The sequence below is a fragment of the Pygocentrus nattereri genome, chromosome 2 (genome assembly GCF_015220715.1).
Source record: "Pygocentrus nattereri isolate fPygNat1 chromosome 2, fPygNat1.pri, whole genome shotgun sequence".
NCBI lineage: Eukaryota > Metazoa > Chordata > Actinopteri > Characiformes > Serrasalmidae > Pygocentrus > Pygocentrus nattereri.
The window spans coordinates 7450495-7478377 of record NC_051212.1 but is presented as its reverse complement, the minus strand read 5'-3'; the positions used below and the strand labels follow the sequence as shown (position 1 = coordinate 7478377).

The 27883-nt window shown below is 43.6% G+C and overlaps 1 protein-coding gene across 1 annotated transcript; it reads right to left on the bottom strand.

The window, feature by feature from the left end:
• Window positions 1-27692, bottom strand: shrprbck1r (sharpin and rbck1 related). Its single transcript, XM_017686737.2, has 14 exons — window positions 27186-27692; window positions 22572-22746; window positions 21158-21241; window positions 20830-20971; window positions 17991-18081; window positions 17499-17808; window positions 14506-14618; window positions 13300-13473; window positions 5730-5890; window positions 5319-5430; window positions 3334-3513; window positions 3116-3214; window positions 1461-1604; window positions 1-1384 (listed from the first exon to the last, which is right to left on the bottom strand). Exons 1-14 carry the CDS (start codon window positions 27483-27485, stop codon window positions 1304-1306), a joined length of 2166 nt encoding a protein of 721 aa, XP_017542226.1. The 5' UTR covers window positions 27486-27692; the 3' UTR covers window positions 1-1303.
• Window positions 27693-27883: the final 191 nt, after the last annotated feature.

The following is a 27883-nucleotide window of genomic DNA, read 5'->3' as shown; positions in this document are numbered from 1 at the left end:
TTCTTGTAGAAACGTAGAAGTTTTATGTATAAAGGCAAGGTAAGGATGTGTTCGGATAACTGTGCAAACTTTAGAAAATAAATAAATGCAGAATGATGCAAAAAGGAATTAAATGGACCTTCAGCACAACTGTGAACTCTCACCATGGCCACTAGGGATCTCTAATCGTATTAGATCAACTGTTGAACTTCATAGGCATGGACATTGTTCGAACACTGCTAACAGGTATATAGTAATCGTTTCTGCCCTCTAAATGCGTCATGAAAGCCTTGTTAGTTCAATAAATGAATAGGGTGTGAATTCATTATTAATACATCACATTAATTAGTCTTTTATTTAGTCTTTACTAATGTATAGTTCCTTAATTCTTGTAATAGGAACATTCAATTCATCGCTGAAGGTGATTGGAAGATGGACGAGCAGCAGTTTTCAGACGGAAAATGAAAGGATATTGTTTGTGGTTCCTTTGTGTAGAACCTACTGTGTACGTAGCCTGTTCTATTCACTAGTGCAGTGGAACCGGATATTATGAACGGCTGCTGCTACTCTGGCTTTCAGTCTTTAGTGTGAGATGGTAAACAAAACTAGGAAATAATTCCCTTGGCATAAAAAACTGTTAATATTGTCCATGTTTATTTTGATCTCTTTAAAGCATGTAAGCTTGAGGTTTACATTAAATTATTAGAAATGTCATAATAAGTTCTACAAAAATATCTACAAAAGAAAATTTGGAATTATTCACTACTTGCAGACACACCATAAGGCACTGAGTTAAGCACAGTCATCCTGAGGAGTTCTGTTGATTCTGTCAGACTAGAACGTTCTCCGGTGTCCCCTCCATATGTCCAGACTTCCAGTTGTTTAGTTACAGTTAAAGCTGTCTCTGCAGACTGGCGTGTCGCTCTGGTGCTGATATGTGTATGTTGTGTAGCTGAAAGTCTTGTGGTTAAAAACTCATACAGGATGTATACGATCCTTAATACCAACCTGGTTCTGTGGTTCTATTAGTGATTCTGTAGTTTAGAACAGGAAAGCAAAGGCACTAATGCATATTAATACTTCTTACCAGTGTAGTACAGCTCTTAGGAGTAAGACAGATAAATATGAGGATATTTACAGTGTTTAGAAAAGTGCATTTCATTCAGTACTATTGCCTTAATCATATTTCTGTGAAGTAACAGATATTCAGCTTTGGTTACTGCTTTGGCTTCTTTTACTCCTACACCTTCCTCCTTCCTTCCACATTGGCTTTTGATTATTTCTTTCATTATTCTTTCTAACTGCTTCTTGCTCTCTTTCTCCATCAGTGGCAGTTCTGGCACTTTGGATGGCATCTCTGTTTGTTCACGTTGCAGCGGCAGCCTCCGCTTGTGTCCCCGGGACCCTGCGAGGAAAGGGAGAACGTTCAGAACAAGACGAACTCAAACCGAGAATATCTCATAGACTTATTGGTTACACACCCCAGGACCCCAGCGTGGGCCTCGGGTGACCCAGCAGATCTCTGTGTGACAGACGGTGCAGCGCAGCCAATCACAGCCTTCCTTCTTCTGGACGATGATGCCACACTGGGGACAGTGCATCGCCTCACCAGACCTGACCAGAGTCTGAGGAAAGAGGGACAGAAAGAGCAGAGAAAGAGAAGACAGATGCAAAATTAGCAAATCGGTAAAGCAAACACAAAACAAGAAATGAATCAAATGAATTCATTCTGAAAGAATTATTGTTAGACAGGTGTAGGCTGGAGAAGGGTCTGTATGCAGATCTCATTCCTGAGGCTTACCTCACCTGTGGTACCTATCTGACACCCCAGAAAAGAGGTGGCGCTGTTGCCATTATTGTCATCTAGTGTTGTGGAGTGGTATTGCAAACAAAGCCCTAGATTTTTAATTCTGCAGGCTTTCAAATAAAAAAACGAAATGCTTGCTTTAAATTATATTTTTCCATGTTGTTTATTTAGTTATGTAAATAATTTTTTGTTGACTCATCAAAAACTCATTAAATATTGTAGTGTAAATAAAATATTACAGAGATGGTGAATGATGAGGAGACAGAGCTGAACTTGTGTCTGTTTCTTAAGAGGAACAACGTTAGCATGGTCCGTAAAAGCGTTTGGGAAATGGAAACTGAAACTGCAGATCAGTGACACTCTGATATCATAGAACTGACACAATATTCATAACAAAGTTTATCACACTTTTGTTTGACTTTTTTTTTTACATCAGTAACAGTAGCTTACATTAGCTGTCTGGCTAACTAACTGTTTAATCATTAATCTAACTAACTGTTTAATCATTTAATCATAGCCAATTGATTGGTAACAGACATGACAGTTGATTTTCAACTTCAATCAAATAGATTAAGGTTTCCTAACTTAATATAAGATGCTGTAAGATAAGATTCCTAAATGAAGATAAGATTTGCTTCAGAATTGAAAAATCGTGTCTTGACCTGTCAGATCTTAAGACAAAAATATAGGAAGTTTCTGTAATACAGCCCCAGAACTAGTCATCCATCAGTACCTGACCTCACTAATGCTCTTCTGACTGAATGCAATCAAATCCTGAAAGCAGTGTTCCAACATCTAGTATAAAGCCATCCCAGAAAAGTAAAAGCTGTTACTGCAGCAAACTATCCCTTTTTTAATACCCTGGATTTCAGAAGAAATGCTGGATGCCTACAAACTTCTGGACATATAGTGTATGTGCATTAAGTTAAGACAGGGGCAGTCGTGGGCTGGAGGTAAGGGATGCCGGTTCGATCCCCAGCACCGAAAGTCCAAGACTGAGGTGTCCTTGAGCAAGACACCTAACCCCCAATTGCTCCCCAGGCGCCATGGATAGGGATAGGTGAGTGTGTATATTCACTAGTGTGTATGTGGTGTTTCACTTCGCGGAGGTGGAATTTCCCCGTTTGTTGGATTAAAAAAGTATAACTTAACATTTAGGTAAGTAGGTGGGTAGTCAGGTAGGTGGGTGAGTGGGAGGGTAGATAGATGGATAAATACTTTATTGATGCCGAAGGAAATTTTGTAGCCAATAGCAGTCATACAACACAAGACATTTAAAATGATAAGGGTGTTATATAGATATATAGCAATAAGGTGTGTGTGTATGACCTTCAGCAGGTCCCTGGTCCTTCGGGCTGCAGTGTCATTGATGGCACGAGCAGCAAGATCATCTTGGTACTGTTTACAATTCATCCCTTCATGAATTGCCTGAGAGTGAGAGACACAGAGATAGAGTTTTTTCACTTTAACACGTTGTTAGCAAACGTAAGTGTGCATGCATGTGCATTTCAATGATTGCATGTTGTATGTGGGTCCGCGCATGCTACCTTGCAAAGCAGGCAGTTGTGTTTGCTGCACACGGGGCAGTGGAAGGTGTTGACCGTGTCCTCGTACACACACCAGCCAGGACAGTCTGTGGTGGCACAGTGATAACTGCCCTCACAGCGGGACTCGGCTACTGACAGACCCCTCTGTAACCAGCGCTCGTACTCTTCACCCGAAACCAGCTGGCACAAAATCAATGAAACAGCACAGTAGTGATTCATATACATGCACTCTTACATCATACATCATGTGTGAGAGTATATATAGGCAAATATCAGTATAACAGTACAGGTTTGAAGTGGACGCACATTTTGTCAATAACTGACCATTATTAGTCCGTAATTGATCGCTTAACAACAAAGCTAAAATCATGACCCGTTAAATAAAAATATAGACTTCAATTTATACAGTACTGTGTGAAAGTTTTAGGCATCTAAGCTAATATTTAAACAGTTGACCTCAGCAGTGAGTTTATCACAATATACGTTAGAATAAAGTCATATTCATAATTCAAATAAACAGAAAAACTATAAAACAGTAACAAGAATTTCTTGGGTCCACTTTTTTCTATCACCCCTTCACAGCCGCCACAGAGACTTAATTAATATGATTTAATATCAGTTAATATCATCAATTACATCATGAGCTCAATTTACTGAAGCACTGATTGGTCAAACCAGGATAGTGTTAATATTCTATAAATGTTATTTATTCAAATATTAACAGTTTTCTCAGCAAATAAACACAAACTACACATATAAAAGATTTTAAAAATGTGTCTTGGGTGCCTAAGACTTTCACACAGTGCTGTATAGACTTCACTCAACGTAACAGATATGATGGAAACATAATGAAGTCCACTTACATTCACCACACATTATTAGCCCAAAATAATGAATATATGTGGCATGACTGGAGCAGGCTTCAACGTGACGGTTTAAACAAATGTCAATAAACAGACAGCAGCTCACCGCTTTTAAGCTTTTTGTGTGGTGGAGCTAAATACACAGGCGAACTGTTATCTAACAAACACATTTGTAGGCTATTACTTAAGACTACACTTAACAGATGCAACACGACATTCAAAAAGTGCAGCCCACTTTAGCAGTGTGACATACGTTTTAACCCAAGATGTGTTTAAAACAGATACAAATCTGACTGCTGAAACCACTTCAGGAGGTCGACCAAGACGCATCTGAGCAGCAGTGTAAACACAGCTTTCTCTCTAAGACACGTTCAACAACAAAACTCCTCCCAGTAAAACCAAAGCTCCTCCCGGTACAACCAAAGCTCCTCCCCGTATAACCAAAACTCCTCCCGGCACAACCCAAACTCCTCCCGGCACAACCCAAACTCCTCCCGGCACAACCCAAACTCCTCCCGGCACAACCCAAACTCCTCCCGGTACAAACAAAACCCCTCCAAGTACAACCGAAACTCCTCCCCATGCAGCACATCGCCGGCTGTGGGGTCCGTGTCTGCGAGGAAGATTATCATGAAGGATGCACATGGCTGGGGACCCAGACAAAGCGACATGCTCAACAGCGATGTGGACAGATACTACCGAGCAAAACAGCCTGCAGACAAAGAGGCTGAACACAAACAACTGGTAATTGGTTGCAGTGTAATGGGCAGATTTGCATATTCCATCCCACAGCAATCAAATTTCAGTCTGAATAATCAGAGTCGCATTTGACAACCAAGTGTGAATGCATGTGGCTAAAATCTCATCAGGATACAATCCAGATACTACACACATATGAAGTGACCAGGAGTAAGCAGGGTCTAGGTAGGTCTGCCAGAACAAGTTGCAGTCTTGCTCCTGAATGCATCCAATTAAAAAACAATCCTCAAGCCCATCTATCAAAATATCAATTGGTGGAAATTAACTAAAAGCTTTGGTTGGTTAACAAATGATCAGTTAATCATTCTTAGTTTGAATGGAGCTGGTCAGAGTTGTCTGATGCAGTGTAATGCGTGTCCTCACAGCACGGATCTCTCGCTCCTGCAGGGTACAGTCACACGCGTAGGCCTCATCTCTGTATGGACAGGCCACCTGAGGGTCCTCCGACAGCAGGATCACTGAACGCAGGCATTCTCTACACACACAAAGAGATACATAATATTTTCCCTGTGGTGCATTCTGTCAGGATTCTATTCATTATACATTATACAACCAACTTAATGAACCACCCCTCCATCCATCCTTGACTGCATCTGAACAACTGACTGAAACTTAACTGCTTCGTTTAATTTCGCCCTGATCTATTTGCCTATACCAGCAGGGCTGACCAGCAGGAATATCAGGCAAAATCAAGCAAAGCAAATGAAAAAGGAGATTTCATTCAACTATGTGGAAGCAACCCTCATCTGTCTATGATTCCTCTTCTTCTCTAACCTGCAGAAGCAGTGGAGACACTCCCGCAGTAGAACTCCTTCTCCTGGCTGGAGCTGCAGGTAGCAAATCCTACACTCCACACTCTCTGGGTTCAGCACCAGCTCTTGGCCATCCATCTGTACCAGTCGAGCGTAGTTCTCCCTGCGCTCCGCTTCCTGTGCCTGGAATACACCGACTCAATTAGAAAGTTCTCAAATTTTGATAGAGTAATCCATCATCAAGCACTAGAGGTATAACAGAACAATAAAACAAACACTGAAAATTACAGTACGCGGGCTGTTTGTTCGGCATTGGACAGCATGGGGAGGAGGTGGTCTGGGTGAGCGGACAGGTAAAGGCTGATGCAGCACACCTGACCCTTGTTTTCCCAGGCCTAAAGTATAGTCCCTCTCTTTCTGTTGAGATTTTTGTTTTAAGCCAGGGTTGCACAACTCTGGTCCTGGAGGGCTGGTGTCCAGCAAAGTTTGAAGGTTTCCCTACTCAAAACACACCCAATAAATCTGGCAATTAACAGATAAGTGTCTTCAGGTGAGTTCGGGTAGGTAAATCACTAAATTGTGATGGACACCAGCCCTCCAAATCAAATCAAATCAAATCACGTTTGTCACATCACAAGAAGATAAAAGAATTATATACACACACCGACTCTGAATATACACATATACATAATATATGCTAGTATTACACCATTTCCAATGTATAGTTGTACAGTAATAAGTTATGGAATAAAACTATGAAATGTGCTGTTGTTCACATTTCCATATCTGCAGTTAGTCTGAGGTTGACAATAAATGAGATGCAGGTACTCAGGGATAGGATACTGATACAGAAATCTTCCAGATTATACAAGATATGTATAGAAGATGTACAAGATGTCAATCATGACATCCATGAACTCCAACCACTTGGTTGGATGATGATCACCATGATGATCCTTAAAGACAATCCTGAGACTTTGCATCTGTCTTTTTGTCTTTCCTCTCCTGTTCTACCCAGTGTGCCACATCCAATCCAGTAAGAGCTGACCCCAAACAGATCTACTGTGATGGAGGTCAGCCCAGATCTCCATCACAGTAGTCCAGATGTAACGTTCAGATCTTTGAGACTTTGGGTCCAACTACTATACCAAGTACTAATCAAGACTCAAGGAACATCACTAAGAGTGAAGCACTTTTGCAGTCCTGAAAGATCCAAGCTAACTATATTAAAATGTAACAAAACATGCCTTGGTCAAAATCAAGGGCTACTGGCAGATTCCCTTGTCTCCATGGTCTAAGGAGACCAAGGCCTTCTCTGTTAATTTTGGATGACATCCATTTGTAAGTGTTCCATTCAGAGTCTTAGAGAAACCTGATATGTTTCAATGTCTGATGGGGCCCCACTGGGCATATGCCACAGCTTACTGGAATGACACGATAGTCTACAACAGAGATCTTTAGTTAAACTTCAGTAAGGTCCAGTTAAGAAAACTTTCTCAAGCAAAGATCTGGAACGTCATTTAAGCCTGACTTGCATTGTGACTCAGTGCCACATACTGTTTACTGAAGTAGCCTATTATATCAACATTTTATACAGTCAACAACTGAATGTCAAATCAAATAAAGTACAGTTCAGTGATATTTCAACAATATTTGTCAGTTTTCTTTTTCATAGCCATGTGAAATAATCTGGCTCTCTTTCTTCTCTGACTGCCGTTTCTTGCCCCGTCCCTCCCCTGTGTGTGCATCACTTACTCAAGTCTCAGCGCTCATCGTAATGCACAGATCTGATTGGCTGAGTAGCGTCAGCCGTGATACGTACAACACATGCGTTTGGTCTGTGCGTCTCCCGGGCGGTTAAAGCTACTGTAAAGGCTAGAAAAGTTACGCTGATTAAAATGGGACCACCCTGTAGAAATTAAATAATTCTCCATAGCTTATGGTTACAGGTCCAGGTCCACATATGACAGCGTCTGGGTCAGGACTCAGACCGCGGTCTGCCTATTAGTGACCTCTGGTCTACAATAATGACAATGGTCCTCATGTCTTTGAAATGGGAATGAAAGTTCACAGAGAACCCAGTGATGTGTCCAGCTGGATGAGTGAAGTACAGTACTTTATCTTCCACTAAGGACACGGGCAGGTGCTTCACCAAGTTAACAAGATCATTTCCCACTGCTCACATCTCATATTTCTACTACAATGGGGAGTCCAGATGTGATTCGGTAGAGCACCGTGAGTGATCGTTTGTTTGACTTCAGGCCATTGCTTCTCTGTCCTTCATATTGCAGACTGATGTGTTGGAGGACTTGGGTTAGTTTGGTTCTAGGAAACTCCCTATCCTTCTTATGAAGTAGTGTTTGGCCAAGTGGGCATCACACTTCTATGCTACCCACTAGATGTTCCTCCACCCTCTGTTCAGACCACATTCCCACTGCCGTAGCTCCACAGTGATGATAGGAACCGGACGTCCAAATCTCCATGACATGAAGTTATTACATGAAATGGTCATGTTGTAGACATGGCGACCCCTGGTTCCTATCACCACCACTGTGAAGACATCAGTCGTTAAGCAACGGAACCATTTCATATCAAACCACTCTAAATTACATGTACATTTAATGTAAACATCTCAGAGGCTCACATCTCAACGATTTAATCGTGCAGTTTTTTGGAATTCCCGTTTAACACCACATACTACATTTCTGGATACTACGTTAGAACCACTAAACCTAAAATTTTAACTAAAATATATTCATAAATTTTTTCTTATTACCCAGCAAATTGAAAATAGCAGAAGTTAGTTTTGAAACAATCGGTAATGAGACTGAAAAAGACGATTCAGTTAAGTAATTATGACCGATTATGATGGTACAGAGACCGCCAAGCACTTTAACATTAATAAACCATGAGAGAACCCGGACACTTAAACACGAACAAGGATATAAATAAACAAACATGCATTTACTATTAAGTGCCCTTGGTTTAAATTGTGCAGTGAACCGATGATGATTTACACATTTCATTCAGCACAGATACAATCTTCTTACATTCAGGAACAGTAGAGGAACCACAAGCAAACCCATACAAGATACAGCTGGACAATCAATAAAGTGGTCAAACTTAACCAAATGACATTCAGTTGGGAAAATGAAGGAAAATAAATTCTCTCTTTCGTGCACACTCAGTTGAGCTGTACAGTACTCAACATCAACGTCTGGCTGAATTTAAAATTGAATAATCAAGCCTGAGGTTTACTCAATTCTCACATCAGTGAGATTACAAACACTAAAACTTCATTTCCATCTACAGGGTGAGTCAAAAGTCACAGGGCAGGTTTTATTTTGTGTTATTTTTTTTTTTTTAATTATCGACTTATATCTCTGGGGTCATCTCAAATTGTGCATGCTGAGAAAATCCACAACAAACACCACCTTCAGCACCGCGTCGTGGAGGCTTGTGACAGCATAAAACATAAAATAAAACTGTGTCTTGTGACTTTTGACTCATTCTGTATATAGAGCCCCAATAGTGCATAGTTCAAATATAATCTATTTCTGGAGGCCTTCATGAGTAGGGTGAGATATCATAGAGCTGGGGAAACCCCAAACTGCACAGTGCAGTTGGCAGCCTCTATTTTATTGCGTGGTACTGCACTGTGCCATGTATGCAGCCATTCCACCCACAAGCAGCCAAGCAGACAAGTATCCCCTGAGCTCTGCCCTCGACTGAAAGTCAAGCAAGTTTAAAGAGAATTTCTACCGACTTTGTAAATGTCTATAGGATTTGAACACAGTTCTTCAGAGTACTTTGGTGCGAAATGCTTCACTGTAGAGAAGCTTTCCCAACTTGGATTTCTTTACAGCGGTGGTGATGGGAACCAGTGGTCTGACACAAGCACAGCCATTTCATTCAGGATGCGAAATGACCAGTGAATCTACACGTCTTGTGAGTGCCTCAAACACACTGAAGCACCTCTCGACTACGAATAAAAAGAATGTTTTCTGCCAAACTCTTTCTCCATAAACAGTGTCTCTGACATCTGGCAGTGTATTTATAACCATTTCATGTATTAACTTTCCGTGAGGGAGCTTTTAAAGGTGGACGCCTGGTTCCTATCACCAACACTGAAGAGTTCTGACCATGTTTCTCTAGAGCAGAGCATTTCACACCAAACCACCCCGAACGACTTTGTTCACATCTTGATGACCACATTGTGACGTGGCATAACACCCGCCAAACACTTCATTAAAATCTCCTACTCTATTTCCTTGTATTTATGCTCCTTGACCACTTTGAGGTCCACTTACAGCTCCACTTTGTAGGTGTACAATTACAGACTATACCTTCTGCCCTGTTCGTCATTGGTCAGTTTCTGACCATGGGGCAACTGTTGTATAGATATCATCATCATCATATCAGCACAGCAGTGACACTGACATGGTAGCGTGTGCGGTGCTGGTACGAGCTCTCTGCTAGGTTGAGAGTGGAGAACCACCCCAAAACATCCAGACAAGCGCGGCTGTGTGGTCAGAAACTCACCATAGATGAAGAGCTAGAGGACGAACACAAACTGTACACCAACAAGGTGGAACTACAAGAAAGCCGTGTCCGCTAAAGTGGTCAGAAAGTGCACATTTCATGTAAAGGTGCAGTGTGTCATTTTATAATGACGAAGTGGTAACCCTGCCACTTGGCGTACTCTAAAGCTAAAGAAAGAGGTCTGGTGTCCAATGGCTGATAATCTAAAGAAACATTTTCAAATGACACTTTGCTTCCAAGTTACAGAATCAACAACCTCACAGTTCACCATCAGGTAAAAATTTGATTGGAGCTGTTGAGGCGACTGAAAGGAGTCATCAAGAATAAATGGCAACACTTTATTGCAGGGCAGTGTTCATAGGGCTGCATGACACCTACAGCCGGATGCAAACGTTTGAACGCCCCCAGAGAAAATACACGTTCTGCTGATTTTCTGAGTGAAAATAAGCACATTCTCTATACAGAACACACTTAAATATGGCCTTTAAATTGAATATTGTAGTGAACAATTGCTATCTATGTGCAGAGTTTAAAGTATTGGGGGGAAAAAAATTTAACATTTCATATTAAATGTGCCTTTTGCACAGGCTGTGTTTTGTATTTAATTTGTTTTCCAGCCTGTTGGGGGCAGTCGTGGGCTGGAGGTTAGGGATCCAGCCTCATGACCGGAAGGTCGCCGGTTCGATCCCCAGAGCCGACAGCACATGACTGAGGTGTCCTTGAGCAAGACACCCAACCCAACTGCTCCCTGGGTGCTACGGATTGGGCTGCCCACCGCTCCGGGCAAGTGTGCTCACTGCCCCCTAGTGTGTGTGTGCTCACTAGTGTGTATGTGGTGAAATTTCCCCGTTGTGGGACTAATAAGGGTCACTTAATCTTAAAGTCAGTAAGTGTAACTGTGCTCTAAATTACATGAAATTACAAGATGTATTCACTTATTTTCACTTAGAAAACCAACAAAACATGATTTTATCACAGGGGCCCAAACGTTTGCTTACAACTGTACATAAATCCTTTATGACAACTGACATAGGGCTCATATAGATTTGCAAACACTTGTCTCAACCCCCGCCGCCCCCCAAGATCTTCTTGACTCTTTGAAGTGTGGTTGAAAGATTTAGGACGCCCCAGCATTTTAGAGCAGGAGGTGAGGCTGAGCAGTTAGATCCCATTGTTTTTAAGTCAATGTGTCCCAAAGTATAAAATTGGGTGTGCAATATTACGATTGGTCAGTACAGAAACTTTATGGTTTTATGGTACAGCTGTGTTTGCTGGCCATGTACTGACTGCGAATTGGAGTTCTGCAAACAAAATGACGTGTTTATGTAGGTTTACGTCCGTTGCCATGACGAGCTTGTGTAGGTGTCATGCTGTCTTTTGAACACTGCCCTACAGCAGAGCGTTACCCATCAAACTTACAAATACACACCATAACAATAATGTAAACACATCAGTCTTGCAAATCAGAGTGGCTTTATAAGACCACTTTAAAAGACCACTTCACCCTTTGCTGGTCTGAATGCTTCCATTCAATGTGAGCCCGGCTGGCTTTTCTGAGTGAAGTACTCTGTTAAAGCTGAGCTGAATAGATGAGATTGGCATGCATAACGTCATACAGGTTGAGCACGCTGACGTGTTCAGTTTTTGGCTGGTATTGTTCTGAGATAAACAGTCCCGTTTCAAAACACCGTGCAGGGACTCGTCTTTGTAATAAGTAATTGTCCGAAGGTCCTTTGTGTTTGTGTGTCAGTAGTCATTCAAGCTCCTTCAAGTTTCGAAGTGTGTAGTGTGGGTGTGTTTGACGTGTGAGTGGATGTAAAGTTTATGAGATGTGCTGTTTATTGTCAGTAGTCCTGGTTGAGGTTGTACTGTAGTGAGTTGCTGGCCCTCAGCTCTTCCCTCCTCCCTTTCTCCTTTAAAAAAGAAAACCAGACAGAAGAGAAGAGAGTCAGACCGAGGAGCCAACCAGAGCCTAAGTACCTGCCTATCCATAATGCATCAGATTCACTCACTAACTTCCCAGACAGGCCACAGGGACTTTACAAAGAAGTTTATTTTGTGACTAAAGCCTATGGGAACATTTCCTGGTAAACAACGCTACTTTGTAGAAGAAGAGCTTTCCTTAAAAAGGTACAAATACGGCCTTTCCAGTCTTGAGTCTCTCTCCATCTATTCAAGCCAGTTTACACCGATTTCCAGTTATTCCAGATGGCGCCGACTAGCCAGGACAAGTTTTACCTCTTTAGCTCATTACTGGAGCTGCTCGATGTCTACAAACAATGGACATTGCAAACATAGTATCCTAAACCACTGACAAGTCTGCATGACCTTAATCAAGACCTGGACATGGGTTGAAAGACGATGGAGATGGGTTTATGGAAAAGATCTGCCTCGTACATGAGCTTCGCAGCTCCAGCATAAAGCTAAAAGAGTTCAATATACAAAGCATGGGTTGGCTGATCAGCTACATCTGGCGTAAACGGAAAACTATATACGGTTTATGTTTTCTGCCTCATCTGTTGCGTTAAGAAGCTTCTCCACTGCTTAAAAACCAGGGGTGCACAACTCCGGTCCTGGAGGGCCAGTGTCCAGCACAGTTTGGCGGTTTACCTGCTCAAACACTGTGATTACTCTTATCTGTCAGGGTTATGGGTGTGTTTGAGTTCGGACACTACTTAAATGTGCTGGACACCAGCCCACCAGCTGCGCACTAATGCTCTAAACAAGGTTGTGTGTTCACAGGTTTTATTGCAAGTCTGTTAGTGTTTGTGTCTTTGTTTTTTTATTTGTATAGGTGCATAAGTGGATGTAATACGAAGAGTATGCCAATCTCATCTATTGACTCTGAATATGTATCCAGCCACAGGAGCTGTCCTGTATATTTTAGTGTTTTCCCTGCTCTAAAACAGCTCAGGTATAGTTCATTAGCTGATTAACTGGATCACTGAAGCAGGAAAAACCCCAAAATGTGCAGGACGGGATGCTCAGGAGCAGCAATGGGTACTGTTTTAGCTTGAAATGTCAAGGGGTCAGTATCTGAGATATCTCACCTGCTGATACTGTCTGATGGCCTCTTTCTCCTGCTGGATGCGGCGCAGTTCGAGAGCGTCTGGTCTGTAGCCTCCTGGTATGGTGTAGCCCTCGGGCCGGTCAGCGCTGCACATCTCACAGCCAGGTCGAGTGGGTTTGTTAATGAACGTACAGGATGGGCAGGCCCAGCCCAGCTAGAATGAAAAAAAAAAATATGCATGAGTTTACATATGCATAAGAACTTGAAGTATCTGTCTAATCCAATTCTGACTTTTCACCTTCTAACTTAAGAAGGCTAAATTGTATGTGGTTCTAACAGCCCGTTTATCCTTTTTTTAATGGACTTTGTCCTTCATTAAGCCAAAAAAGATTGAATTTTTGTCAAATAATTCTCAAGTAATTTTTATCCATCCCTAATTTTATTACCTTACACAGTGTTTAAATTGGTGCTTGGCAGCAAAATTCTACCACAAAAACAATGCATTATATAAAGTTCATTCAGACTAAAAACTATTTGGATGTTGTTCCAAAACACTGACTGAGGAATAAATTTGTCCACATTGAATTTAATTTTGGATAGGTGACAATTACTTACTGATGAACTGTTGACAGTCGTCATTGTTATTCTAATGAAGTGCCATGAAGTCAGTTAAGATTCCAGGTGACCATATGTTTAATGTGTACTTATGTTTCTCCAGAATATCCTTTGTTTGGGTCGTTAAAATGCTTAATGGCTTGTTTTATGATTCCTCTGATCTGATTACTGGCCAACTGTCATCGCTAGCAAGTACTAACAGATGACATCACTGTCGATTCACAAAGTTTATGTTTCGGTTCAGACAGAGTCGGGTTGAGGCAGAACTGTGTGAGCTACAGTCGGGGTTGAGGCAGAACCGTGTGAGCTACAGTCTGGTTCAGACAGAACCGTGTGAGCTACAGTCGGGTTGAGGCAGAACCGTGTGAGCTACAGTCGGGTTCAGACAGAACCATGTGAGCTACAGTCGGGTTGAGGCAGAACCGTGTGAGCTACAGTCTGGTTGAGGCAGAACCGTGTGAGCTACAGTCGGGTTCAGACAGAATTTTGTGGGCTAGAGTCAAGTTCAGATTCTAAAATTGATGCTGTGGGTCAGGTTGGACCATATTTTCAGCCTTGATTAAAGCTCTAACATTTATGATGATGTGTGTGTGTGTGTGTGCGCGCGCGTGCGTGTGTGTGTGTGAGGCACCTGTGTGTTAGATCTGTTGGACACCAGGGCTTCGTTTAGCTGTGGCATCTCCAGATTGATCAGGTCACGGATCTCTCCTAAGCCTAACCTCTCTGCTACGCCCATACTGCTGCCTGAAAGAGGTCAGATGGATAAAGAAATACTTCATTCACTTCAGGATTTCCTTACAGGGTCAGTTGCCAAACCATCCCACTGTACAGTGGTAGAGAGGGCAGAAAGTGGGGGTGGGTGAAATGGAAGAAATAACACAATACTTAGACATTTTCATGATATCATGATACCGAATCCATGTTGTTTACCAAGTTTTGACTGAGTTCTCTTTCAATACTCTTAATGCACAACCCACAATACAAAATGTTCTCCCGCATGTTGTGTGCAGCTTTAAGCACTGATATCCACAATATGCTCAGAAAAACACTGACAAATTACTGCCATGGAATTTTTCATCCATCCATCTATCCATCATCTTCCGCTTCTCTGGGGTTCAGGTCGCGGGGGCAGCATCCTAAGCAATGAGGCCCAGACCTCCCTTTCCCCAGCCACTTCCACTAGCTCTCCGGGGGGGGGCGGTACCGAGGCGCTCCCAGGCCAATATAGTCACGCCAGCATGTCCTGGGTCTTCCCCGGGGGCTCCTCCCAGGTGGACTTGCCTGTGACACCTCACGAGGGAGGCGTCCAGGAGGCATCCTAACTAGATGCCCGAATCACCTCAACTGGCTCCTCTCGATGTGGAGAAGCAGCAGCTCTACTCCGAGTCCCTCCCGGATGACCGAACTTCTCACCATCTCGTTCTTTCGGTCATTACCCAAAGCTCATGACCATAGGTGAGGGTGGGAACGTAGATCGACCGGTAAATCGAGAGCCTTGCCTTATGGCTCAGCTCTTTCTTTACCACATCAGACCGGTAAAGAGCCCGCATCACTGCTGACCCAACACCAATCCGCCTGTCAATCTCCCGCTCCCTTGTACCATCACTCGTGAACAAGACCCATGGAAACATGGAATTTTTCATGATAATGATAAACATCATATTGTCCACTCCTAGACTAAAGTGACATACATTTCACTATGTAGAACAATGAGCACTGTCAGGAACTCAAGAAGCAGATTTTTGTGATTGATAATCTTAACTGAGTGAAAACACAAATGCAGCAAATACAGCTTTCATGTGAGCAGCGAGGAATTCTGTGGGAGTACAGACTGATTTGGCTGAATGTGTGGGCTCAAATGTACGCGTGAGATTTGCTTGTATTCGAGTTCTGAACACACAACCGTGTGTGTTGAGACATTGCTTTAGCCTGCTGGGCTGTGTGCCGCTGTACTCTGTGTGTGTGTGTGTGTGTGTGTGTGTGTGTGTGTGTGTGTGTGTGTGTGTGTGTGTGTGTGTGTGTGTGTGTGTACATATTTTATTTATTAAATTCAGTTGATTGTTTACAGCATGAGGAAACAAATATTCGGACACTTCTGTTTTCGTTATTTAATATGCCCACGTTTTAACATCTTTTTTCATTATTAACTTATGATCAAAAAGCACTCAGTCAACACTTATACACAAAAACATATTTATGCATTTAAAAAAAATAATAAAATAGTATTTAAAACACCAGAAAAAAACTTTAGCACTTTTTTTTCGCATTTTTGGCACTTACAGCTTTGAAACATCCAAATTAAGCAGTAATTACTGCCTTTGTAGTCGTATATCATGACATTCCCACCCTCATACTTCACTGTTGGTGTTCTTGGGATCAAACATGCAACCTTCTTTCTCCAAACATGAAGAGCTGAATTATTGCCAAAGAGTTTTATTTTTGTTTAGTCTGACCAGAGAACATTTGGCCTCATTCACCAACTGTTCTTAAGAAGAAATTTCTTCTTAAAACCCACTTACGCAGTGTTCATGAAGATTCTGACATTGTGTTTTCTCATCTGGGATTTTTTCTTAGGTAAGAACAGAATCTACACACACTCAAGAGCACAGAGGTTGGAACAGTTCAGCAGTTTAAGAACACGTCATCAATCTGACGTAGACTTTTTCTTAGGACCTTTCTCAAGAACACATTGGGGAATGAGGCCCACTGTTCTGGTTTGTCTAATGCTGCCAAGTTTTATATGTAGTTATCATTGATCCAAGAACTTATTCTGAAATCTTGTGTTGCACAAGATTTCCTAGGATGACTAGCTCTGGTTCCATCAGCATAGTATCGACCCTATTGCACGGACAGGGATGTTTAGGTGTCTGCTATGGCCCTGTGGTGTTTTCTATTCAAGTGTTGTTTAATAATGTTATCCCTGACAACTTTTGGAGAACCAGAAGGTGAAGGAGCTTCCCACTGTTCTCACAAAGAAATTTCTTCTTAAAACCCACTCATGTAATTTTTACAAAGGTTCTGACGTTCAGCAGTGTTTTCTCTGGCATTTGTTCTTAGGTAAGAACAGGACCTACATACAAGAGCACAAAGGTGAGAACAGTTCTGAGGTTTAAGAACACGTCATGATGGAGACTTTTTCTTAGCACCTTTCTCAAGAAAATGTCTAAGAAAAAAAACTTGGGAAGATATTGGAGAATGAGGCCCATCATTTGTAACAACACAAGGTGCAATTTGCATGAGAACATTGGTTGCAGCATTAATATGTTTAAACATATATCAAAATACATTGGGTGTAAAACTGAATGTTAAATAAAAACAGGAGTGTCTGAAATCTTGTTTCCTTCCACCTTCCAACGGGGAAATTCCACCTCTGCATTTAACCCATCCGTGATGTGAAACACCACATACACACTAGTGAATAGACACACACACTAGGGGGCAGTGAGCACACTTGCCCGGAGCGGTGGGCAGCCCAATCCGCAGCGCCCGGGGTTAGGTGTCTTGCTCAGTTAGGCTCTGGGAATCGACCCGGCAACCTTCCGGTCACAAGGCTGGTTCCCTAACCTCCAGCCCACGACTGCCCCCATGTTGAATGCATGAATGCATGAATGTATGCACACCCACCTGAGTTATTGTGATGATTATGGTGTAGTCTACCGGGCAGGGTGCTGTAGGCCCTCCAGTGTGCTGCTGGTCCATTCGCTACAGGCTGAGTCTCTCCTGCGGGTGTATTTGGTGTGAGCAGGGCGTTCTCCTGGTCCTGCTGAACCAGCGTCCGACTCAGCCCAGCCTGCCGCGCCGAGACCAGATACAAAAAGGCAGTGTCCCCGTCACGCTGGACGCCGTACGAAGCTAAAGAGCGTGAATCGGCACACAGACACTGTCCAATCACCCAACGTTGCACACGCGGGTGGAAGCCGTACTCCAAAAACACCTGCAGAACAAAAAGGGGGACGACGTCAGTGTCAGTGAGAGAGTTAAAGATCAGACAGGATGGAGGACGACGTAAATTAAAACCGCTGGTGCTCAGGCTTCTCTCTTGTGGCATGTGGACATATTTTTACTTGCTTATTCTGGGTTTGTAGAAGCGCAGGGGTGTGACATGTTTGCACTCACCTGCTGTTTGAGAGCAGCTACCAGGGTGTGGGGGAAGACTTTTACTGTGACGCAGCAGGAAGAGGAAGCGTCCTCAACCACCACTGCCAAACTGTACCAGACACAATAAGATCAAGTCAGTGTAAACAGTTGGGCAACAACATTTTCATGCATTCAAGAAGTTACCACCACGCAAACAACAATTCTTATACTACCCACCTCCCCACTGTCTAGAACAGCATTCATGTAATGTTCAAAAAACATCTCCATTAATATTCCACTTCTCAACTCAATCTGAACCTCATGTCAACAATACAGTAACAGAGAATTGACTGCATGATAGAAATCCAGCAACTGCATGCATATGAATGACTAAGTGTGCATCACTGTTGGTAGCTGGGACTGAACTCTGGACTTGGAGATCTCCAGGTACAGGGTCACAATTTTCTCGTCTCCAATTCCACCCACTAGTTAGGACTCCCCCAATCACACGATACCACCAGCACTAATACAGCACTTTTATATTAATGCTGTTTGCTATCTGGTGTCGACCAGAGGAGGATTGGTTCCCCTTTTGAGTCTTGGTTCCTCTCAATCTTTCTACTTCTCACTCTTAGGGAGTTTTTCCTTGCCACTGTCGCCACTGGCGATGCACATGGGAGCTCGGACCCGGATTTTTCTGTAAAGTTTCTTTGTGAAAACACTTGTCGTAAAAAGCGTTATATAAATAAGCTTTGACTTGACTTGACGGGCGAAGATTAGCACAGGCTTCCTCCGAGTCCTGTGAAGTGCCATCGCATCTTTTAGAACTGCCGCTAAAGCAACGTCATTGGGCAGCCGAACTTGCTCGGAGGAAAGCGCCAACCGCCGGGTCTGTTATGTAAACTAACAGATGCCTGCGCTGACTAGCATCATGCTGAGTGATGGGGGGAGATAGGGGGGCCATCCTACCTAAGCAGAGAGCAAGGCAATTGTGCTCTATTGGACTCCCAGATGGCTGTAGCATCACCAGCGATCGAACTCGTGATCTTTTGATGATGGGGCCAACACTTACGCCACTCAGGAGGTGGTACAAGGCTTCTTTTTAAACTTTAAAAACATATTTTTACAAATATTTTGTGACCTTCCTTTCCCACAGCAGGATACTTCCCACACACACCAGATGTTGGAAAAATAACATTATAATATTAAAATAATTAGTCTGTGGACTGTTTGATGGCTAGGCCCGCATTCCTTAGCTAACATTTCGCCACATCACTCTTTAGCTTTGTACTGAAAAAGTCCACCCAATAAAAACTCTAGTAATCAACTTTAGCCCGTTATTCATGGCCTGTAGGTAAAGCAAAAGAGCTTGCACGCAGTCATCAAATTTATTTTTTCTGGTCAGTGTCTTTGTAGTACCCTTGGGATTACATTTGGATCTTGTGACACCTGGGATCACATCGCAACACCCAGGTTAAGAAACCATGCAGGAGGATCGACTACAAACTTGAGGGGAGCTCAACTGCAAAACAACACAGAAATCGAGCAGCAGAGAAAACTCAAGACTCAAGCTTTACAAGTTTTTGAAAGAAACATTGGTTGCAACACTCAATACTGAGTGAACAACAGACGTAAAAGGCAATACTTAAACGGAGCCAAACAGAGGCAGAGGAGTACGAGTCAACCAAAACAGATGAGAAAAATAAAAACAGGGACCAGGGATCACTACAGTCCTCACGGGACCATCCAACAAGAAATGATGCTGAACAAAGTCGCTGAACGGTCTGGGTCCTAGACTCTAGGACACTTCAGACAGCATTGGAGTTAGACAGGTAAGGTCCAGGGTGAGAGGAAGACTGAACTGCTGTTGCACTATGAAGGGCCTCATGCACTGGGGTTCCAATTTCAAGAACATGCAAGGGAAGATCTCTGTTCTAGAGCCAGATTCTCTGCCTTATACAGAGGAAAGATTAGTCTCTGCCAACAGTCTGCCAGGATCTCCCGGCAGCAAGGGGCCTTTACCACCAGATTTTGTGCTCATTTCCAGATACGCCCTCCATTTCTCAGTACCTCAACCTCAGACTCTTGACCAGGGAACAGAGGGGGTTTATAACTGTACTTGCATTTGAAAGGTGACATACTGGAGAAGAGGCACAGTGGCACAGTTTGTGTGCATATATATTCCACCCAGATGAGCAGATTGCTCCAAGAGGCCATTTGGTGGACACTAGGCATGACACTGTTATCTTGAGTTCCTGGTTGACCCTCTCTCTCTGACCAGTGGACTCTGATAGACTTCCAGAAAGTGTGCCTCCTGCTCAAACAGGTCTGAGTCAACTCAGAAGGTGTTTATATGCAATGAAATCAACGAATTGCACTTGAATGGATGCAGCATGACACCTCCTGGTCCTGAGCACCAACAAGACCCTACTCATGACTAAGAGCTGGGCCATTTGTGAGTCAGGGTGCTTCTCATCATAGGCCTCTCCTACCCTGCTCCTTAGGTTTTCAAACAGTAGAAGTGAAGACAGTAATACAGTAGTATTTTCCCCAGTCTTGCATCTCCTTCATCTACTTGTTGAAGAAGTTGAGAGATATCCACTAGACTGACTAAAGGAACGATCTTGACCCAAGTGGGAAATAAAGGACTAGAGGAGAAGAGAACTATGAGGTGTTTATTGAGAAACACAAAATCTAGTTTTATTCAAGACTTAGCAAAGAACATGAGGAAAGACAATACTTCAATACAGACAAATATAGATGGGACTCATAGTGACTCAAAAACAGGTGACGAGACATCAATCAAACGACAACAGGGCAGGGTATCACTACAGTTCTTAGAGTGTGTGTGAATGAGAGAGTTTTCATTTTTTTTCACCTGATCTCCGTGTCAGTGTAGTGTTTCTGGGACGGCTGAATGGACAATGCTGTCTGCTGACGAGCCAAAGACTGAGCACATGCAGACGCAGCCTGAACATCGCCAGCCTCTACGGCCCGAACCAGCTCCTGACACAGCTCCTCTAGAGGAGAGGAGAGAGATTATGCCACAAATGAAAGAAGCAGAAAGAGGGAAAACAGAGAAGAGAAAATATGTGTGGGAGAGGGGGGAAAAATGGAGGGGTGAGACTGTTAGTGATACACAATGGACAATGGAGACTGTGTTTTGTTAGAGAACAGATGGCCGGGCGAGAACAACAAGGCCATACCTGTACTGGGCAAGAGGGCAGGGCTGTGAGCAGCCAGAGGCTGGGGTGGTAACTGTCCGTCCTCTGCGGGAGAACCAATGGCCACTGAGTGGAGGAGGAGACAAATCAAAAAAAGCTTAAAAGACTCTCTGCACCACCATGCAGTGCTGCTGCTGGGCACACTGTACCAACCCTGAAATACATGGTACTGGTGCCCTGACTTACAGGACTGAAGCCTGAGAGATCCTGAGCAGGACCAACGTCTCAACAGTGACTATGGAAACATTCGATTCGTCATTTTTAGAATGGGGTTCACATGCATCCCCACAGACACATGGCCATTTCAATTAATTTAGTCTCACAAATGAGGATGGGTCAAAACAGTTTCAGGGACATTTGAAGACCCAGAGAGGATTAATCACAAAATCAGTTCAATGTTTGAGCTGAAACAGTAACAACGCCCCCCAGTTCCGTTTCAGAACTTGTCATTAGCAAAGGTCAGATACCACCCTGCATTTACTTCATTTCCAGTCAAAATGGCCATTAAGGACAGGTTATTCCTTTTTCAGTGCCATTTAAAAAGTATTCAATAGAAAATTACACACACAAAATAATGCTTTTTCCAGTATTTGGTCCACTCTATGCCTTTATCACACCTTCCAATCTTTTAAGAAGACCTGCTTTCAGTTTTTCAAAATAAATTCTGCCGGGATGTTTTTCCCACACCTCCCAAGTTCAGTAGTTGATCGATAATTTTCTGAAGTAATCAAACCCATTCAGTGGTGTTGAGGTCTGGACGCTGGGGTGGTCAGTCCATCGTTCAACTTCTTTGTCTGATGGGGGCAGTTTTGGGGTCTACCAGCTCTTCCAGGTAGTTGTTAGGAGCCTAATTTTCTCTGTAGCTTTTAATATGTTTTTAATCCACTTTTGGAAACTCCTGTTTTTGTACTTATTTTCCATTGATGTTCTCCGTACTTTGTGCAAGTGGGTTATTTACGACTAATATCTTCAGAAATATCACCTGAAAAGTGAATAACTTGTACTTAATGGCCATTTTGACTGGAAACTAAATAAATGAATTTAAGAGATTAAATATACAGTACTATATGAGCCTCCGAAGACTGAAGCCAAAGTAACTCTTAATAAAAAGGTCCTTTACAGTGTAATTTTGGTGGTGATATTTGCCAACAGTTCTGGAAGTCTGAAACATGCTGAACAGTGAGGAATGAAAGGGCAGACAGAGGAAAGTACAGACTGTCTTTTGTTATGCCTTTAGACTTTGAGGCTATGAAAGAGCATCAGCAGGAGCGAGAGGAAGGAATGGGAAAAAGAGAGAGAGGGAAAAACACCACAGAGAGAGAGAACCATGAAAGAGACAAACAAGTGTGCAGAACAAGCAAGGCTGTGTCCGTAAGGAGGAGAAAAAGGGACGGACCTCGATGGGCTTCACGGATCGATGACATCACCACAGTGGCCCAAGCCTGCGCTTCTTGCTTGGATCGGAAGTTGAACGTGATCCGGTCATGAGGGGGCGTGGCCAGGCTCAGCTCGTGACTTTGTGACGTTTTGATCTTGTAGTCAATCGTCCTCAGGTCAAACTCAGCGATAGTCTTAGAGAGCGAGAGGAGAAAGGCAGGCAGAGAACATCATCAGGACCGCAATCAAAACTGGAGCCATAACGAGAATCTCCGACCACTGAAGACCGCCAACATGGTGCAATGAATAAAGGGAATGCTCAGCCTTCGGTCTTGCGATCATATTCAGAGCTTAACCTGAAGAGGAACGCCACTAATTTTTTCTAATAAGTTAAGTGATGCTTTTTTTAATCCCACAAATGGGAAAATTCCACCTCCGCATTTAACCCATCACCACATACACACTAGTGAATAGACACACACACACACACACACACACTAGGGGCAGTGAGCACACCCGCCTGGAGCGGTGGGCAGCCCTATCCACGACGCCCGGGGAGCAGCTGGGGGTTAGGCGTCTTGCTCAAGGACACCTCAGTCATGGACTGTCAGCACTGGGGATCAAACCGGCAACCTTCCGGTCACAGGGCCAGTTCCCCAACCTCCAGCCCACAACTGCCCACTAATTTCTTGCATAATCAAATGGCTAATACATAGGGCTGGGCGATATGGCCAAAAACGTTGTCACGATTAAAAAAAAAATTCATATCAGTTAATATCAACACAAATCGTGATAAATGTCAAATCATTATTCCTTGCAAGCTTGAAGATTGATGTTTGCTCCTGGCTGGTTAATTGCGGTTTTAAACTATCCTTAATAGTCAGAACATGACAAACACTCGCCCAAACAGTGGACCGATTCTTAAATCTGTGACGGGGAGAAAAGTGGGAGAAAGTTTCTGGTTGGCCGTTTTACTCACTCCTACTACATCCCTGTCAGAGCACATCACGAGCGAAGAGACGACCGGGTTTGTCTATTCTATCACAGCAGTTTGAGGGGTGAACCGCAGTATATCTGACGCTCGCTGTGTAAAAGCATTAACTGCAGTGCGATCCTCTCACACCAGACAAAGTCCTCCTTTTAGGTAGGCTTAACTGAAACTGGCACTTTTTTGGTCTTGTTTGATCTACAGGAGCATCAATTTGGCTGTGCTGTGACAGAGTGCTGATTCAAATTAGCCAGCTGCTAAAAACAGCTCGTCTGGGGAGCTAACGCTCTCCAGGGCCAGGCAGCATCTTCGGTTCACTTTCGAAGTTTGGAGGTCTGTAGTGATTGACTCTGCAGAAAGTTGGTGACCTCTGCGCACTATGCCCCTCAGCATCCGCTGACCCCGCCCTGTCATTTTACGTGGCCGACCACTTCGTGGTTGAGTTGCTGTCGTTCCCAAACGCTTCCACTTTGTTATAATCACAGTTGACTGTGGAATATTTAGTAGTGAGGAAATTTCACGACTGGACTTGCTGCACAGGTGGCGTCCGATCACGGTACCACGCTGGAATTCACTGAGCTCCTGAGAGCGACCCATTCTTTCACTAATGTCTGTAGAAGCAGTCTGCAGGCCGAGGGGCTCGGCTTTATACACCTGTGGCCATGGAAGTGACTGGAACACCTGGATTCTGAATGACTTTGTTTACATCTCAACAAATGAATTATTCAAAGTTTACAAATTTAGGTGGAATTGCCCTTTAACAGTAAGCCTCACTCGGACAAATGACAAAGACTTCATAAACACAATAACATATGAAATGAAGCGTCTCTGTTTAACCACTGATGGCGGATCAGACTCCCAGATTCAGTTTTACTATAAAAACATGCCAGGTGTATCTACAGCCAGTCTCAGGCACTACAGTTGCTGCACGGCTGTCTTGTGTTTTCTAGCAAAATTACTTCATTCGAGTATTTACAATGCGATGACAAGTACGCCTGAGCATTCTGCTCTTCTAGAGAGCAATAAATACTTCATAAAATCTGTTTTAATTGATTGAGTTGAATCAAAACGTCTGTCTGATGTTGATTTCCTAAGAAAATATCTGACAATTCCGATTTCATTCTGATATCATCAGGCACCCTCACTAAAATTAGATTAAACGCAAAATCCTCCGTTTTATGCCCAGTGGTCAGTGTTCATTGGTGTCCAAATGGACGTAGAGCTGCTCCAAAAAGTATTTGGACTTGTGTCCATACTTTAAAACGCATTTAGGAAAATGTCAAACCGAGAGGCGTTTATTTCGAACAGACATTCCAAGAAAGCCGTCTTCTTCCAGGCAGAGCATTCTCTCAGAAGGCGGCCGGCAAGTTTCAGATCGTTATCATTCGAGCAGTTTTTCTGCAGAGGTCTGCAGGTTTACATCCGAAAGGTTTTAGCACACCTCTGAGTTCACGATCACGTCAAAGAAGACGAGCTCGGCGACGCCACCGTGAAAAAAAACAGCTCCAGGTTTTAACACCTCCACCTCTGGGCTTTGAAAACACGTTTTAGGCCAAAATCTTAAGGCAAAACCACCATTAAACCGTCTCAGACATCAGGCAGTGTATTTATAACCATCTCATGGAGTAACTTTGCGTAAGGGAGGTTTTACAGGTGGACGTCTGGTTCCCATCACCACCACTGTGAAGAGTTCTGACTAAGTTTCTTTAGAACTCAGCATTTTATACCAAACCACTCTGTTAAACTATAAAGACTATTTCATTTGATTATGTTATGTTATATTATATACTCACACACACACGGTTCTTACTTAGTTGTAATACCTCTAGTATAACTAAAATCCTCTTTTTCTTCAAGCTTGTCTTAGCCCATACAAAGTCCAATGACTTTGTTCGCATCACATTGATGTATTTATGCAGGAATTTTGGGGCAAAAATTGGTGGAATTCCAGTTCAATTTGTGCTCATGTTAAACCACCTTTGTATGAGGCACTACAAGCCTGAGCCATACAGTAATGCATTGACGTAGTTACTGTAGCTTTACAGAAAACTACACTGTACTACACTGAACAATCACAATTTCTGCCATTCATTTTACTTCAGCCAAAAACTGTGTTGATATAATGAGTTTCATTCACATGGAGATGATGTAAATGTGTGAGTCAAGTACATTAAAAGCGACACCTTTTTTAGTGCATTATAGATCACTATAGGACCACACCACAGTTCATATCACACATCACTACACATTTCTTACAATACCACACACTGGCGCTCAGGCAATGCGAGAAAGTTATTCACAATATGCCAAAATGTGCTTTTCTAAGCAGGCCGTGAAAACCGTCAGTGCTTTGGGAACACTGACCAACATTACTGGGACCATGTAATTTGAAATTAGTGAACTACGGCAGTTCAAGTGTTGAATAAAATATATATATATATATATATATATATATATATATATATATAATTGAATAAATATAGAGCGTCGGCTTTGTTTCTTTTTTGTGTGTGTGTCCTGTCAAACCACTGAAAAACTACATAATCATTGATATACAGTGTATTAGGAAAACGTGGTATATCATTATATCATAGCTTTATATTTTTGCTATACTGCCCACCCCTAATACATACCCCTGCTGTCAGAAGAAAACCTCATATCCCCAAAATGATAACTTTACAGGAGAAGGAAAAAACAAACTTCAGTTTTCATGCAAGTCAATGGAACCAGACTTCTTTCCGAGTTATTTTTGGCCTGTTCATCGCTACTTTTTGAGACGACGGAAAGGGCAACAGGCACTTTCAAATGATGTCAAAAGCTGAAAAACTGGAGATATGAGGTTTTGTTCCAATATCAGTGCACACATTTACTAGACATAAAAGATTAAGTGACCCATATTAGTCCCACAACGGGGAAATTTCACCTCCGCATTTAAGCCATCCGTGCAGTGAAACACCACATACACACTAGTGAACACACACACTAGGGGGCAGTGAGCACACTTGCCCGGAGCGGTGGGCAGCCCTATCCGCGGCGCCCAGGGAGCAGTTGGGGGTTAGGTGTCTTGCTCAAGGACACCTCAGTCATGGGCTGTCGGCTCTGAGGATCGAACCGGCGACCTTCCGGTCACGGGGCTGGTTCCCTAGACTAAAACTACATATACCAGACAATACTATAATAACAGTTTCTTATATCACCACTAATAACTCCACTTAAACCTGCTCTTATAATAAACAATATGCATACACGACACAGAACACTGGATATACTACACAATACTTCAGTAGTCCAGCTTCTTAGACCACATGTGCCTGTTCTTATAATAAAACATATACATGACAACATAACACAAACTACAGTGATGGAGTTTCTTATAACATGAGGCTACTTCAGAGCAGCAGGAGGCCGCGGAGCTCCTCAGATGTAGGTTCGGCTGAGCTGTGTGTGAGTGGGGGATTTACAGCGCGGCCGGTGACGCGCACTTCGTTAATAAAGCCCCTTCTTGACTTGGCCTGTTCAGCCAGAAAGCACGCAGAGCTCCTACACCACAACACGGGCCGCTGACGGTCACCGGTCAGCCTTAAACGCCTGGTCTCGCCTCTTTACCCCTGAATGTGAAGCTTCTGTGCCAATTCGGGCGCTTACCACGCTTCTAGGAGCAGCTGCCCCGCCACAGGCTCTGAGCGCCAGGCGGAATTCCCCCGCCTTCCCTGGGTCCATGCTGAGCTGGAGCCACACCGCCTCGTCCGCGGCTCCGGCTCCAGCTCCGGCTCCGGGCAGACACAGCGGCCGGACCTCCGAGTGGCACACGGACACCTTCACCGACATGAGGACGGTGCTGCAGCCCGGCTGGGAGGCCTCACATCCGGGCAGAGCCGAGGGAGGACACGGGCCCGGCGGAGGAGCAGCGTGCGGCGGCGGCCAGGAGCCCGAGCTCAGCGCCATCGGCCGACAAACTTCACTGGGCACTCACACAGCCGCGGGTCGGGCGGATGCGGTCTCGAGGGCGCTCCGCGGGGCTCCGGCTGCGGACGCTCACGTTAAAAAGCGGCGTTTCATCGTCGAGCGAGGAGGAAGCGGAGCTGCGCTTTCACTTCTTCAGCATGGCTGAACCGCCGCGTTCGCGCTCTGAAGCCTCCGACTGTACAACAGGGCACGCCCACCGCTGGAAACGGCCCACGGTGGACACGCCCACGCCGTGACGCGGGGGCCGCGATGCCACGCCCACCCCACTACAAAACAACAACAAACATTAATTAATTAATTAATGGGGGGGGGGGGGGTATGTGAAGGGTTGTGTGTGTGTGTGTGTGTGTGTGTGTGTGTTGGGGGGGTATGTGGGG

Coding starts and splice junctions, on each gene's coding strand:
- shrprbck1r (XM_017686737.2), bottom strand. CDS start 27,485: ATGGCGCTGAGCTCGGGCTCCTGGCCGCCGCCGCACGCTGCTCCTCCG. Junction 5,891..13,299: donor CCATCAGACAGTATCAGCAG/GTGAGATATCTC, acceptor GGTGTATTCCAG/GCACAGGAAGCGGAGCGCAG. Junction 5,431..5,729: donor TGTCTCCACTGCTTCTGCAG/GTTAGAGAAGAA, acceptor TTGTGTGTGTAG/AGAATGCCTGCGTTCAGTGA.